The 17,105-nt window shown below is 38.9% G+C and overlaps 1 protein-coding gene across 1 annotated transcript in view; it reads left to right on the forward strand.

Annotated features, from left to right (window-relative positions):
* The window catches only part of SMS (spermine synthase), a 61,958-nt gene that overhangs the window by 11,651 nt on the left and 33,202 nt on the right, over positions 1-17,105 (forward strand). Inside the window, exon 2 of the mRNA XM_067297197.1 lies at positions 11,529-11,649. Coding sequence (XP_067153298.1) covers positions 11,529-11,649 — 121 coding nt within the window. The remainder of the gene's footprint in view (positions 1-11,528; positions 11,650-17,105) is intronic.

The raw sequence follows: 17,105 nt of genomic DNA on the forward strand, positions 1-17,105 counted from the left end.
ATAATCAGTACTTTAGTGTGTGGGTGTATATGTAACAATCCTCCAGGTAGAGCTACACCTTACACTGATCAGTAGGATTTATCCTTCCCTACCACTGAGTGCTCTTAAAAAGTGGGACAAGATCATCAGGGTCTCATTGGAGGCATTTCACAAGTCCAAAATATGTTAGGATGTGTGCCTGTGAGCTGACAGGAAAATAAAAATTTTTTTTGTTTGTTTGTTGAGATCTTAAGATCTCTTTCCCCTATTTCCCCCCCATTACGAAATTTTATTAATAAGTGCTTTTATATCTATGCCTAATCTTAAGTTAGTCTTCAAGTGTAAATAACCTCTAAATTGACAGAAGAGGTTTTCTTCTGGCTTTTTCAATGTATATGTGGCTGTGGCCGAAACTTCCTCTGTGTTTTAAAAGGCTTGCTAGTGTAACTAACAACTTCATACGTGCAAGGCGCTTGCTTTCTTGTTACTATTTATCACAAGAAATTGTGATAATAATAATCACATAATGCCTAAGAAAGTGATTTATGTAGGTAAGACTTGCATTTAAAGAGAGTCAGTAAACCAGTATAAGGCACTCTTTTTGTTGCCATGATCTGATTCATACCATTACAGACAAACTACTACTTGTGTAGTGTTTCATGTGTGAAGCTTTTTTCATAGCATTTCAGAGTGGTGCTGGCAAGTGCTTCTAGTGAAGTTCTGGTCTTTGGCTGTCTGAAATCCGATTCGTTTACAGTCAGATGTGAAATTTCTGAGTTCTTGGGTACAAATGAAGTCCCTTAGGGGATCAGAACAAGGGGTAAGGAAAATTGAAGACCAGGAATATGAAGGGATATGTTATGCTGGGATCCTGATTGCAAACTGAAAGGCTGCATAGACTTAAATTCTAAGTTCCAGTATCTTAAGTGTTGATATAAAAAGCATTCTGGAGATACTGCAACCCCTTGGCATAACTGGATTTTTAAAACTGTGTGTTAAATCCACTTTAAATTCACTGGATTGAGACTGGAACTGAATATAAATGTTTTATGAGTTCACATACTGCATGCTGAATGTGTTCAAAGGAATACTGTGTACTCTGTATAGGTAATCCCTTGTCTGCTTGTAAGTGAAGATGCCTGCACATATGAGAATCTAATTTATAAAAAACCTTTCTTGATGTTTCACCTTGCCATTTGGCTCACCTAAAGGGCTGTTAAACTGGTTTGGGGCGGGGGGAGACAAAACAAAAAAGTAATGTTTTGTGCTAAGTGATTAAACTGTATAATGTTTCTTAGTCCATTCATTTTGCCCCCTGACTTTGGTGTGCTCTCTGTGGTGTATCCTTTACCTGGGTTGTATGCTTCTGCTGCATTTTTAAAAGCATTGAACAGATGGTTATTAAGCACCAAGCCATAAAATAGATGTAGAATGATCATTGCAGCCAGAAATGTACAGTGTGGCAGTCGCTTAGAATAAGAATGACAAAAAACAGTTGCATGCTTGAGTCCTTTTTACAGTATGGTGCTAAACTGTTCTTCTGCTTCAGGTTTAATGTGTGACAGAAGTGACATTAGGAGAAGGAAAGCTCCTTGATGCAAGGATTTCTGCCTCTAGGACACCACCGGATTGCACAACCTTGTTAGCATTATTTACTTCCTCACTTAAGTGACGTATTTGACTGAAATCTTGGGGGAGATTTAGGTAAGAAGAGTGGGAATTCAGGGATGTATTCTAGCAGACCTAATGTTCTGGTCTTAGTGATTGAATTAAAATTCCACATTGTGCTGTTTTGTGATTAAACATACCGGAATAATAAGTTCTTTTAACTGCATTATCTGTCCGCCTAGAAGAACTTTGCTGTTTATCCTCTTCAGAAGAGTTTTTGCTTTTAAAAACTAAATGGATATAATTTGATTATTTATTCACTTTTTTTAATACTGCTTGTGAAAACATTCTACCATACCACTCCTCAGAATATAGGAGAACAGCAGCTTTGATTCTGGGTGTTGAATTTAAGATTGTAAAGATAGCTTACAAAATTGACTTGCAGTCAGTGTTAAGACTATTGTGCGGAGTACTGTTTTGGACCTGTGTCCTACTCATTGTACAGCCTGGTGTTATTTTGAGATGTGATAATGCCATTATTCTACAATTTGGTAACATATTCTTAATATTGTAGCACAACAACTGGAACTTTATGCCCTCATGAAACACAAACCTAAGCTTGAGCCTCACTGATGTCTGTATTTATTTTTGAGACTGAGGTTGCAGAAACCTTCAGGAACTGTGAGATTCATGAAATAATGTGGACTGCTTAACTGCATAAGATCATTTTTGGTTTTATGCATATGGTTCACTAAGTTTTCTGTTAGCCTCATATATGAAACAGGATAGAGGAAGAATAAAAGAGCAACTTCTTTTTAATGTAATTCTCTATCCATGGAAATAGATGAAGGTGATAGACCCTCTAGTTGTCCAATTTTTGTTGCTGTTTTTGGTAAATTATTTGCTTAAATGTGACTGGAAACTTGCATTCATCTCTCTTGTGAAAGAGCTGGTAAAACTAATAAAACTCAAACCTCTCTTTGCCAGAGTTCAAAGGGAAGGTGGGAAGTGGTGATTCTTTATATTATTGACCTTCAAATAACAGAAGGTCAACAGACAGGATCCCTAGCAATGCTTGCTTGCTTTTTTAATACGCATGCACACTTCATGCAGCTTGCAAAGACTGAAGCAGAGCACTTCCTGTTTGTCACTATCATACAGTCACTTCCAGCTGAATTCTTGCTCAGTGTTTTATGTATTGACTTACTGGTCGTGTACCTTCATGTACTTTTTTTTTTTTTTTTGGTTGAACATGAAGAGCTAGGAAAAAAAGTGGTTATGCTTTGTGTAGTTCTGATCTCTTTACTTTTTTTTTTTTTTTTTTTTTGGAACTTAGGCAAAGCTTTCTAAAAAGCTTATTTTTCACAAAGGTGATGCACAGCTCTGAGCCATCTTGGAGACTGTTCGTATGCTAGTGCTATCTGAAAGCCTCAGTATATTTCTTTTGCTCTGGTCATTGTTTATTACTAAAGTAATAGTATAAGTGACCTGAAGCTAAAAGCAAAGTTAAACTTGTAGGAAGACGTTCTTATTGGGCCAGTTAAATATTTTTCTTCCTCTTTCCCCTGGTTTTGTTTGTGTCCGAAGCTGTGGTTCCACTAACGTCTTTGTGGTGGGGGGTGGAGGGAAGACAAAGGCTCCTGCATGTGGGAAAGATAATGGAAGGAATAGAAGACTATGGAAGATGTGATGCTTCCCTCGGGCCACCTTGTTCAGTTAGCTGTGGGACTCTGCAAACAATTTTTCCAGTGTAACTGATAGAAGGAGCTGGGGACTGGAAGAAAGTAAGTATCACCCTTATCTTCAGGAATGGCAAGAGTGAAGATCTGGGGAACTATAGGATAGTCAGCCTCACCTTGATCCCTGGGAAGGTGATGGAGCAAATCCTTCTGGAAGCCATTTCCAAACATGTTAAGGATAAAGGCATTTAGGAGTAGTCAACATGGATTAACAAAGGGGAGATCATGTTTGACCAACCTAATGACCCTCTCTGAGATGTCTGGCTCTGTGGACAATAACACCCTCATATTCAAACAAGTAAAGTATGGACAAGATAAATGGGCAGTGAGGTGGATTGAAAACTGGCTCAACTGCTGGTTTCAGGATAGCACAAAATCCAGTTGGAGGCCAGTTGCTAGTGGTTGTACCCCAAGGTTTGATACCATGGCCAATACTGCTCAGTGTGTGCATTAATGACCTGGAGTATGGGATCAATAAGTTTGCAGATGATACAGAACTGTGAGGAGTGGCTAATTAAACAAGAGGGTTGTGCTGCCATTCAGGGGGACCTCAACAGGCTGTAGAAATGGGCAGAGAGGATCATCATGAAATTCAGCAAAGGAAAGTGCAAAGTTCTGTACCTGGGGAGGAACAACCCCAGGCACCAGTACAGACTGGAGCCAACCAGCTGGAGAACAGCTTTGCAAAGAAGGACCTGGAGGCTTTGGGCAGACAAGAAGTTGAACATGTGCCTTTGCAGCAGAGAAGGCCAATGCTATTTTGGGCCGCATTAGAGTGTTGCCAGCAGGTTGAGGGAAGGGATACTTCCCCTTTACTCAGCACTGGTGAGGGCACATCTAGAGTGCTGGATCCAAGTCTGGGCTCCCCAGTACAAGACATGGTTGTCCTGGTGCCAGTTGAGGCAAGGGTCACAAAGATGATCAAGGGAATGGAGCATCTGACACATGAGGAGAGGCTGAGAGAGCTGGAACTCTTATCCTGGAGGAGAAAAGACTCAGGGGAGATCTGATCAATGTCTATAAATACCTGATGGGGAAGAGTAAAGAAGATGGAGCCAAACTCTTCTCAGTGGCGCCCCAGTGCAACAGGATGAGAAGCAGTGGGCACAAATTGAAATACAGGAAATTCCATGGAAACAAAAGATTTTTTTTTTTTTTCCCTACTGTGAGGGTGGTCAAACACAGGAACAGGTTGCCCCGAGAGGTTGTGGAGTCTCCATCCTTGGAGACAGTCAAAACCTGACTGGATGTGGACATGAGCAACCTGCTATAGGTGACCATGCTTTGAGCAGGGGGATTGGACTAGATGATCTCCAGAGGTGCCTCCAACCTCAAGTATTCTGTGATAAGTACCTGAGCTGGCTGCGCAACAGAGGGATGGCTACAGAATTATGGCATAAGGTAGAAAAAACAAACCTTGAGTGAAACACAGGGTTGCTTAAAGGATACAGTTCTGAACACTTTTGGCTTAAACACTCTGTTCACTTCTTACCTCCCACCCCTTTTTATATCAATGCTATCTCTTAAAATAGATGTTGCAAACACTGCTACCACCTTTGACAGCAGTGCAGTCTTAGATTGGCATTAGTCAACATAGGAAAAAACACTTGGAGTTCAGTTCTTGATCAGTTGGATACTTTGGGTGTTTGTTGGAAGATGGTGTGTAGCCATGGATGATGGAGGAGGTGGGTTACTTTTAACTTGTGCAGAGCACTGGGAGAGAGAAAGGTGGTTGTTGCTGGAGGAACAGAGTTTTTAGCTAGGCACAAGGAAAAAATAGTGTACTGTAAGAAATGGTATAAATACTGAATTCATGACTTTTGGTGTCTGGCAGGAATATATTTGTAATCTTATGGCAGGTATTTTTATATGTTTTCCTTAGTGATCTGGATTGATGGAGTGGTGGTTTTGTGGGGGGGAGAGTGAGGGGAATGAGTTCTCCTGTTGGTAGCTGGGTGTGTTTAATCTTTTGAGAGTTCATTCTAATTCATAATGATTTTACTCGTATCGCTTCCAAATGGAGACTCAGATGCGCTGGATGATCTATAGTAACTGTGGTGACTACACAGATGTGCCAGTAAGTTCATGCATTTGGTGTTGTGGCACAGTGTAGCTTGATTTGCTGCAGCTGTGTTCTGTGTTCATTATGTAGTCTGAAGTCCTTGGAGTAGGAGTGCAGAACACTAAATCTGGGAAAACTTCTTAGGAAGAAGCAGCTGTCTACACTTGCCTTTCATAATATAGAATAATGACATGGAGTAAATGCACAGGGAAACTTGAAGCTGATCTGCTTTCTCATGGAAGAATAAATAGTAAATGGTCACTTCCACCCTCTTTTTACACCTCATCCAATGCCATGCATGGTTGCCTACTTGTATGTATAAATCAATGTGAGGAGTTGATTGCTTCTCACAGGTGCAAATTAATGGAAGGGAATAGTTTTGGTATAGATTTCTGCTTCCTGCTGTTCTCTGCTTGCACAAAGCTAGCAAGCACAAAACAAAGGCTTTTTTTGCCTGTTATGGTGTTTCTATTAGATTTCCAAACTTAGTACCAGGAGAGACATGGGTTGCTAAAGCCAGTTGTTCTTCTGTTAACATGTCAAGCAAAAGCTAGCTGCTTTGTCTTGAGGAGTAATGAAAACACTGGTTGGGAAGGGAGTTTCTTACATTCTTGGTTTGTGCTTTTTTTTTTTTTTTTTTTTTTTTTTTTAAGGAAGAAAAAGTATTAGCAGCTGTTGTCATTCTGAACTATTAGCCGAGCCTGTGATACTTCTGTGGAAACTTCTCTAGACAATATGTTTCTAAGCTATGAGAGTGCTCCGCACACGTCTATGCAGTAGGATGCTTTTAAAAAGGAAAAAAAGCACAACTTAATTTAAAACCTCAAAAAAAATAGATTGTCCTGTAAGGATTGGTGACTAAATGATAATTAGCTGTCTGCAAATTATAATGTACTGGGGGGAGGGGAGAGGAGAAGTCCTAGTAGGAAGACAAGGTGGCTGGCTTTCCATAAACTGATCCTGTATGTATGTATGGCTGTGTTTTTTTTTTCTTTTGTGTGTTTTTCTCTATTTCTTTTAGTGCCTAAAAGAATATTAGGATCCTTGAAATAGAGGCACTTGAGCCTGAAGTTTCTACTTAGTCCTGGATTTTAAAAATCATGAGCATTTTGCTCACTGAGCATTTCTGTAATATACCCCTAATTTGGGAGGTTTTCCTGGATGAACAGATATGAATGAGGCTGAGAAATAAAACTGATGTTGAAAACAATGCCTTGAGCAGTATTAGCATTAGAATGTGAGACCTCCCGAAACCTATATTTCTGTAAATAAGTGGGGGTGGAAAGAGGCACTGTGAGTGGTCCCCCTTCCCTTCTGCATACTGGCTGCTGGAGCAGTTGGGGTATGGTGCCACAGCAGGCTCAAGGCACTCTGTGACGCAGTTCTGCCCTGTACCCGGCTGCCCGCTTGAATTGGCCCTGGAACCTGACCTGGCTAAAAATGAATCACTTCTCAGGCATGTTCTCTTTATTGCTCATTCCTGAAATAGTCTTTCTTGTTTCTGTTTGCTTTCTCCATGAGGTTTTTGTAGAATTCCAGGGTATAGGTAAAACACCCATGTATGAGAATTTCAGACTTGTACAACACAATGATGTAATATATGGAATGATTAATTTAGGTGGTTCTGAAACAAGCTGTCAGTGTTCAGATTGTTGTTTTGCTATTAGTATATTTTGCATTTTGGCTCCTAACGAACGCTATCTCTTAATGAAGCCGTTCATTTGACTTCTCATTATTATTATTAAAAGGGAAAATGCATCAGAACTGTAAAGGCATGTGGAATTGCTTTAATATGTTCTGTTGTGTGGGGTGTTTTTTGCCTTTCTTTTCTTCCCTCTAGCAAGCAAAAATAGAACATAACCAACCATTTCCAAATCAGGGTAAGAAAAAAAATGTCAGACTTGAAGTGAACATTTTCAAGTGAGAGCTAATCTGTTCCCATGGTCTGCTAAGATTTTGTAAATGCTCTGGTATGAGGAGGCCTTAAATCAAAACAATATTTTATTTTTAGAGATGGTTTTGTTCAATAACAGATTACTGAGCTCAGTGTTGGAGTATCTGGATGAAACTTTGGCCAGTGTTATGCATGAGGCCAGAATAGACACTTAAAGTATCTTTGGCCTTTAAGCAATACTCATGTTCACAGATCACCGTCAATTGATGGCTTCCTGGCTGCTAAAACTTCAGAGGAATGTCTGTGACTGAAATTGTCTCTTCTAGAAATATATTGGGATTCAAAAACTGTCTGGTTTAAACCAACTGGACATTATACCTTTCGAGATAAGTTTCACAGATCTTCCATGTGATGTGTTTGTTTCTGCTCTCTGGAGTTGAAATTCTGGGCCCTTTCAGTCCTTTTTGCAAATAATTATCAAATGCTTAAAGCAATATTTCACACTTGGTAACCTGAGTTTGAGTCCCTTGTTCCTGAATAGGAAGAAATCTTATTAATTCACATTAACATTTTGATCTAGATTTAGAGGTGTTTCTATTGCTTTAATTGCTATTGTCCTTTTCAGGTATCAACACTTGATATAGCATATCTGAACTTGGAATGAGGGTGGTGGCAAGTGGATTTAGGTGAGAGACCTTGAGATTCCTAAAATTTCCTGATGCCTTTGGGCAATTCAGTGATGCGTCAAAAAATTTCAAAAGGAGTCTTCCAACTTTGGGGAATTAATTAGCCCTTCAAGGCAAATCTTATGTGGTATAACCAAAAAAGAAACTTAAAGAAAGGGAGCATGCTGATATCTTACTTTCCTGAAGTTAATCATGTAGTAGGAAGAACTCAAAGGTGAGTTTGTGCTTGGTTGTTTAGCAAGAAAGTCTGTTGTGGAAAGATGAGGGATTGGTATCTTCTTGGAGCAGAAGAATATTTGTAATAACTTATCCTACAGTCTCTGCCAAGATGCACCCAGCAGGCATCCTTGAAGCTGTTGAAGCAGGCTAAATAGCATGAGCATATGAGTTCTTCCAGAAAATCTATTCTGTGTCATCTTTACTACTTCAGCATTTTGCAGGGGCAGCAGAACTCAAGTGGTCTGGGAGTTATTCATACTAGTTTTGTTTGGGCTTCATGCTGTTTTGCTGGCTAGAAGAAGACGGTGTGCATTGTTAATATGAATTATTGTCTAACATTGTTCCGGTAATCCTATAAGAAATAAATTGAAATGAGGAAATGAGCGTGGGTGTTAGGAAAGATGAAGCAGAAGATAAAGGAGTGGGGAAGGAAGCAAATGGCGAGTGAAAAGAGGGGACCAGATGTCTGAAGTGCCAAAAATTCTCTGTGAATGTATTGGCTTTGGAATAGCTGCTTCTGTCTGCCCCAAAATGAAAGAGCTGATGTGTTTCAGAAGCTGAATGTTTAAAGTTGATTTTGAAAAAAAGGGGGGGGGGAGCCCTTCTCCCCTTCCTGGTGGAAAGCTGCAGGAACTGGAAGCAGTTTCAGAACTGCAGCTGTAGTTATGATCCAGTTTCCTTTGTGCTCATAATATCCCCCAAATATGTTGGCTTGATTGCGAGCCCCACTTATCACTACTGTAACTCTCAGTCGGTGGGTGAATAACCTGTGCATTTGGAGCCTTAATTACTGCCTGCAACATGATGGTACCTGACTCATGCTGGAAAGCAAGTATAAAAACTTGAAATTGCTCTCACTGTATTTTAGCTGGCATAAATTATGTGGATTTTGACAGGAGGGTAGGAAAGAAGAAAAGAGCCATTGTGGTAGAGTGGAGTGTGTGAGAGTGTATAGGTGGCGTTTCATCAGTGAGGGTAAAAATCATGGGTAGCGATACTGACAGAGAGTAATAACTGTGCCAGCAGTTAAATTATTCACTGTTGTCCAACAGAACTTGTGTGTTTGTGGGGTGTGTGGGGGTGGGTTTTTTGTTGTTGTTTGGTTTTTGTTAGTTCTCATTAGCCATAAGCTGTAACATGGGGAGTTAGTGAGTCAGAAGATGAAAAGTAAATACTTATCTTGGAACATGAATTCAAGATCAGGTAGTAGCAGCAGTAAGAAACAGTGCCTTTCCACTTGCAACAAATTTTCTTGGCAAGAGATTGAGGAATTAGGTCACTGACTTTGTGTAGAGAAAAATAAGGGAAATACTTTTTTGTTATTTCAGTCTTTCTGGTAAAACATACAGGGATAACTGAGTCCAGGCTTTACAGATGAGCAAACACGTAGGTTTCAAGTAATCAGATAGGTAGTTTGGTCTATTGTGGAGTTCCCTGCATATGCTGGATGAGGTGGACATTACATTATTTATTTGGTATGAAAAAAATTTTTTTTTTTTTAAATCATCTTTAAAGCTTGCAGAAACCATTAAAGTTCTGGAAACTATCGTTGATAAGACCTGTAGGCTGCACTGATTGGATTCTAAGGTATATGCATTTGGATGGTGGTGGGGAGAGCAGTAAAACAAAACAATAGTTTAGGGGAAAAAAAACAATGTGTCAGTACTGGAAGCGTTTGGTTATAAACCATGCCTCCAGATGATTTCTCTCATGGAATAACTCCAAATCCTGGTTATGCTATTGCCCTATTGGATGACTGTAGGGGCTTAGGGTGGTGTGTGTGTCTCTTTTTGTATGGTTTGTGTAAAGCAAAAATGATGATACCTGTCCCAATGGGACAGTCCGTGGGTTAATATTGTATGTCTTGTTATTGGCACACACTAGCTGCTATGATGCAATCTTGCCAGTTTTGTTCTCATTCTTGTATAGCTTTACCAGAATCCTTTAACTTGCACAGTGAATTAATTCATGATTTATTTTGGGGAAACTTGCTTGAATGCATTGTCTGAAATAGTCATAATGAAGATTATTTTTTTAAAAAATATATATTTTGTGTACCCCAACTTTGACGCTTTTGAAGTCTGTTTGTTCTAACTGAAGAAATACAGTTATCTTCAAAAATGGGAGGATGATTTGTCCATAATTACCATCACTATAACTTTTCTTGTTATTCCCAAACCAATTTTTTTGTGTGTGTTTGAGATGCCTTTTCCACAGCATTTTCAGTTGAGATCCTCCTTTGTTCTGGATGTTAGGAAAAGGATGCTTTTTTTCTCCCTGGGTACTCAATCCATTTGTGATACGGAGAAGCACTCATGAGAGAGTGGTGTGACTCATTCTTGGTGAGAATAGCTCGAGGGGTGACGCCCTTCACACAACCAGTCCCTGCCATCTGCTGAAATGGTGGAATGGCATTTGTGCTCTTTCATTCTTCAGCTTTCTTAAATCACTGTTTTAAGCAAACCTTACGTTTAAGGAAGTGGTCTCAAAAACATTTAAGGAAGTGGTCTCAAAGATCCAGTAAATCCTGGAATTTCATACATCTTCCTGGTCCTCCTATTCCTGCACTGAAATGCATTCAAGGGTCTGAATGTTGAGGAAAGAAATTGTATGTTTTGACAGATGTCAGGGTGGAAGTGAAAGCATCTGTACTTCATGTTTCTGTGCATTAGCATTTGCTTATACTGCTTTGCACAGAGAGTAAGCTATATGGGGTTTGGAAAGCTTGAGGCTTCCCTCTTTGCCTAGATCCGGAAGGGGACAGGAGAAAGAATGACCACTATCCAGAGTGGGTAGTCAGCTTGTCTTGTCTAGTTGGTCAGTGCCTGTGGAAAAAAACATTAAGCTGTAAGCTAGGGAAACTGCTAAATTGCTGGTATTGCATTCAGTGCTGCAGTTTATCTGGGGGGGAAGGGTTTTTATTTATTTATTTATTTATTTTTAGTAAGTGGTTGAAAAAAATACATGAACAGGTGCTTGCTTGGAAGATAGTGCAATAGGTGAGCAATGGTAGCCCCAATAAAAATACTCTTGGTACCTGTACTGCAGATAGAGGCTTTGCTCAGGGAAAAGCAATAATTTAAAAGAAAACTATGTTGCAACCTCTGTGGCCTGGGAAAATGTCTGTGGGTGAAGAAGGTACATAATAATATTTTGCTACTTCTGCTTCTGGTGTGAGGCCAGGCTGTAAGCTCAAAAGATACTGTTCAGATGGAACGGAAGGAGTACTCCAGGCAGCTAGCAAGAATGGTGCTTTTTTTTTTTTTTAGTTGAATGTAAGAATGATTTGAGTGGGAAATCCTCACTGATAATGTGTGTTGTTTTTTTTCTTAATCTTGCAGCTGATTGCAATGCCGTTCTTAAAGCTCTACAGCCCATTTTTCAGGAGCAGGGAATGACAGAAACAGTTCATAACTGGGAAGACCATGGTTATTTAGCAACATACATCAAAAAAAATGGCAGGTAAGTGGATTTCCTCCCCCCCCCCCCCTTCGATTCTTTCCTATCTGTCCTTCCTTTACAAATACTTCTCTCTGCATTGGACCTCTCTTGGGGATGCAGGCAGGGCAAAACTCTTCTCGCCAGCCTTGTGCATAAAGCCACTGAAACACAGCAGAATGCTGTTGATGAGGATCTTTTCTACATGCACTTGTGGTTTGGATACAGTCCAGACTGACCAATTCTAAAGCTGCAGTATTTGTACTGTAACAAAGTATGGTGTCTTGAGCAGTCTCCTTCCAGAAACAGAACGGCTAAGTCAATAAGGTAATTATGACTTCAGAAGGATATAGTACTTAAAAGGGCTACATTCTTTTAAAATGAGATTTAAAATTCCTTAAAATGAGGCTTTGCAGAATTGGAAATCATCAAACAGACTGGGATGAATAAAAGCCTTCTAATGATTTACATTAATGAGTTACACTTAGTAATGAGTGTGAGTTACTTCTTGCAGACCTTGAAACATTGCTTTGTATTACTTCTGGTTTAGCCCTAGAATTGTGACTTTTTTTGAAAATTAGTTATGTCCAAGTATGTTCAGTCTAAACCTAGCATGGGAATGATGAAAATGGAAAATGGTTATTTTTGTCCATGTTTTGTTGTTTGTGCTTTCAATAACTTATTTTTATAGCTGCTTGTGAATTTGGAGTGTATTTTAAAAAAACTTAAAAAACCACACCCCCACAGCACTGCTTATGGTGTCAGCGGTTATACTGTCAGGTAGTCAGAGTCTACTGGGATAAATTCCACATCATTTTGCTTACCAGTTTATCTTCCTAAATTGCTTTTACTGTTCTTTGTTTTGTTACTTTATATACTACTTTGGCCTATTTAACAATAACTAGCTTAATTTTACAGTACTTCATTTATTTCTAGTGATTCTATTGTCTTCTCTCTTGTTTTTTTTCCTCTTGAGTCATAAAATAAATAAGCACAGTTTGAGTAGATGATGGGTGTGCAGAGTAGTTGGTTGTGGAGTGTCAGATTTGTACTGGTGTAATTACATCACTAGTCAAAGGAGACAGATTTTTACCAGAGGTATTTTGCACTTATTGAGGTTTATAAGATATCACAAAATCATTATAGCATTTAGAATGCTTTTAGGAAAGCAAAACTGCAGTCTGTAAAGCAATGGCTGATACAAGTGTGTTGGTATTTATACTAGACTGCTGCACACAGGCACAGTAGTCCAATATTGGGAAAAGGTCCTGGGTTGACCAGTTGGGAAGGTGTCCTATAAAGGTTGGCAAAATGTAGAGAATCCTCTCTACCAAATGTTATGAAGAAACCTTAATAAAATTAAGTGAGTTTATTAAGCAGCAGTGGACGTATTGTTATGAGAACAATTCATGAAGAACGCTGAGGCACTAAGTACTTAGAGCTAGGGGACCAATACACTGTACAGGATGCTGCGTCAGTTAGTTTTATGGGTATAATTGCGTTGAGATGGGACTGCATCCTTAACCTAAAAGATGCAGATTAATAAAACATTAATGAAGAGCAGATTTTGGAAGGTAAGAGTATGCTAAATGCTTATTTTTCCAGTAGTGGAGAGTACAATAATTTTTAGAAAATGTTCTGTTTTTGAAATGCTTTTTTGGAAAAAAATCCTGAAAACATTTTTGAAAAATATTTAAAATGTAATCTTTTGAAAAATTATGAAAATTTCAATTCAATGATTTTTTAAAAAATAAAGATTTTTAATAAGACAATTTTAAAACTTTTTTGAATTTGGAAAAAATTTTGAAAGGTTTTGGGAAAGCGGTTGAAAACTTGGGGGGGGACATCTCTGGCCCTTTCCAAATTTCTAGAACTTTCCAAGATTTTTCGGACATTTTTAAAACTTTCCAAGATTTTTTTTTTTAGAATTTTCTAGCACTTTCCAAGTTCCTTTTAAATTTATTTTCTGGAACATGCTAAGAATGTTTCTAGGAAATGTTGGAATGCACAAGATTTAAAAAAATTCAGAAACCTCACAATTAAAAAAAAAAATTCCTGGTGCTTTCCAAATTTCTGGGACTTTCTGAGTCCTAGTACTTTCCAAGTTTTTTAAAGGAATTTCTGGACCCCCCCATTAATGATTTCCTAAGGATTTAAAAAATTGGAACTTTCTAATAATCTTTCTAGAAAAATCCTGAAACTTTCCTAGCATTCTTTAGAAATTTTTAGAACTTTCCAAATGTCTAGCTCTTTCTAAGAATTTTAATAAATTTCTGGAGCTGATCAAATCCTGGAACTCTCCAAGAATAATAAAAAAAAATCCTGGAATGGTCTGGAATCTTCTATATTTTTTTTCTAGAATTTTCTGGATCCTTCCAAACTCTGGAACTTTCCAACAATCATTAAAAATATTTCTGGAAAATTTAAGGGCTTTTTTTTTTTTTTTTTTTTAAAGAATTTTCTGGGGCTGTCTAAAACTTGGCACTTTCTAAGAATTAAAAAAAAAGAAAAAAAGGATCACTTATGCACAGTGCTTGCAACCAACAGTGTGAATGAGATGCAACTGTTAAGGGAATAAATTTCCATCTTACTCATGAAAATGTTATATGAGACAGTGCTGGAAGCCCTGATCAAGTCAACTTGTATCCATTCTTGACAAACCCATTGTGACAGTCACTGCTTCTGTTATTTTTGGAGTCTACTTATTTCAGTATTTTCTATGATGGGAGTTAAACTAAATGAGCTTTAATTCCATGGCGCTTTTTCTCCTTCTTTAAAGTAGGTGTCCTGTTAAGCAGGAGCTCATTGGGGATAAAAATTGACCATATTCCTGACATAAATATTTTAACGTGAATTGGAATTTCGAAGTAGACTCTGTTAATGAGAGAGCGAGGGAGAGAAAAAGAGATGAAATCTCTAGAAGGCAAGTCAAATCTTAGGTGAGTGCGTTGCCTGCTGGAATTTCTCTCTCCCCATATGTGCTTAGCATCTGTGTGCATACAGATATAAAGACATGCATGAATATATTTGTATGTTTTGTATATAAAAATAGCACAGACCAACTACTTTGATAAATTTGGGGCTTGACTTAGGTCACAAGTAAGCTGGTGTGAGTCCAGTCCTGTCTTCACATTTTCCATGAAGCTTTTAGAGTATTTCAGAGTGCTTTCCAGATGTGACAGTGAAATTTATTTGACCAAGATGATCTAATTTCAGACTTAATTTCCCATTCTGGCCTGTCCTTTCCCTATTTTCATTGGCTTCTTACCCCTTTTGTGCTGTTTTGTGTGTGATTCTTAATCGCTTGATCACAGCTAACCAGTTAACCACTGTGTTAACCTCTTACCAGTAGAGACTGAAGCAGAAACCACATTCGAAATGCCAGTCTCTCATTGCTGCTGCTGTCTCTCCCTCTGACAGGTAGATTAACTCTTTCCATGGTTATTGTCCTGCCATTGATGTGAAATGGGTTACGTTAATTACATGGGTTTATTTTGGTGTCCTGCTTTCCTCAAGTGTGAAAGAGACATGAAATGAGAATTGTCACAAACTGACTTTCTTCTTTGTAATCTCGTGATCATTCCCTCTTAGACGATTTCTTCTAAAGGAGAGGTTTCCAGAGTTGAATTACCTGTCTTTTAACATGTTCTAGGAGTATTGTGGAAAAGCTGTGTTATGTTGTACAATTTTTTTGCCAGGATATAAGTAAGCAAAGATGCTTCTAGCCAATAGTTGAGTAAGGTTCCTATAAATCTGTAAATACTAAATTATCTAGAACTTAAATTATCTAGCACTGTCAACTGAAAATACTTGTTGCAGATTCTGCTCTCTTCCTTGCAAGTGCTAGAGTAGCGAGTGTTTGGAGGAGGAAAAGGGGATGTAAAAATTAAGATGTCCGGGTAGGAGAGACGAGGAGGGGAAAGACAAAAAGAACCTGTGCACTATTTTACAGTGTGCTCATCATAAGAGAAGTTAGTTGGTAAAATCACCAATTTCCTCAGTAAAGCAGAACTCTTGTGAGCTATTCTTGTTGTGGGCTTGGGAATTCAGTTTAATGGAGAAGTGAAAATAAATGAAAGCTATCTTCAGTCAAATTTTCAATGCTTTTCAGAACTTGAGGTTAGTTATAGATTGTGTTGGGGGAGGTGAGACAAGACAGGGCACTGTTTCACAAAACCTGCATGCAGTAAATGAGTGTCAGCAATTGCTGAGCATTCATGTGAATTTCTAAACAGGTTCTTTTCTGCATTTTGTACAGTTGTTGATCTTATGTTTGCTGGCAGCATAGTTCTGTTTTGAATCATCTGGCTTTTCCCTGTGCTGCTAAATACAATGCTTAAACTTTCCCACCGGAGGATATTTTCCAGTATTCATACTGCTGTGCCAAGGTAGGGATAAGGAGATGGGCCTAGGGGCCTTCCTGCGGCGAAGAAGGGGGAAGGAAGAGGGGGGCGGGTGAGAGCTAGTGTTGGGCCTTGGTTCCAGGTAGCTCTTTGTACACTTTACAGTGCTAAGCAGAAGAACTGGGGAGCACGCGCAGTGACTCAGCTGTCTGCGCTGCTGCGGGCTCTTGGCTTGTTTCCTGGATTTTGGGGGCTATTCCAACCATGGCAAAGCTTGGGCAGGCTTCTGGGGCTAGCTAATGCCAGAGGCCACTCCCAGAAGGTAGTGTCAATGCAACCATACGGTTTGATCTTCTGCTCTCCCACAGTTGTTCAGTGTTATCCTGTAGCCTTAGTACTCTCACATACATCCTCATGCCACATTCCAGGGCATGCGGTGCATACTGGCACCATCTTGATATAAAATACTTCTCTGATGGACTGTAGCAGAGTCTCACTTCACTTCATATGAAATCACTTCACTTAGTATGAAATAAGTTCTCAATTAAAGTTCTAATACAGTACAGGTGCATAGTTGTGCTATAGCAAATGAGTTGTACTTCTGAGAGGAGTTATCCAGGAAAGAATCCTAAACTTAACAAGGAATTGCAGTTTGTAGTACTGCCTTTTGAAACCCAAGAAGAAAGAACAACAGTGTACAGAAGGGCTGAATATTAAGAGGAGATGTCCACTTGCAAAGTAATTTTTTTTTTTTTTTTTTTTGGTGTGGTGTTAGTTCATGTAAGTAAAGATTGCTTATTGCTTTCTTTGGGTACATTCATTGCAGTCTAAACACCAGTGCATACTGGACTTATTTGCATTGGAAATGGCTCACCTTAGCCAGTCAAGTCATTGTCTGGAGTAGTGTGAACGAATATACTTTTCTGTGCTTTGCCAGCCCCATTGAATGAACACTGAATTGGCCAAGAGCAGCACATGCCGGAGAGCTCTTTCTGTGAGTTTTGGGACCTTAGCAGTCTTGTGTTCTTGAGCCATCTTTCAGATCACTCCCAGAAACTGCATATACCTTTTTTTAAGACCCCCTTAAACAGCATATTTTTGTTGAAATGAAATTATTGTTTCAATTAATTGAAACAA

The sequence above is a fragment of the Apteryx mantelli genome, chromosome 1 (assembly GCF_036417845.1).
Source record: "Apteryx mantelli isolate bAptMan1 chromosome 1, bAptMan1.hap1, whole genome shotgun sequence".
Taxonomy (NCBI): domain Eukaryota; kingdom Metazoa; phylum Chordata; class Aves; order Apterygiformes; family Apterygidae; genus Apteryx; species Apteryx mantelli.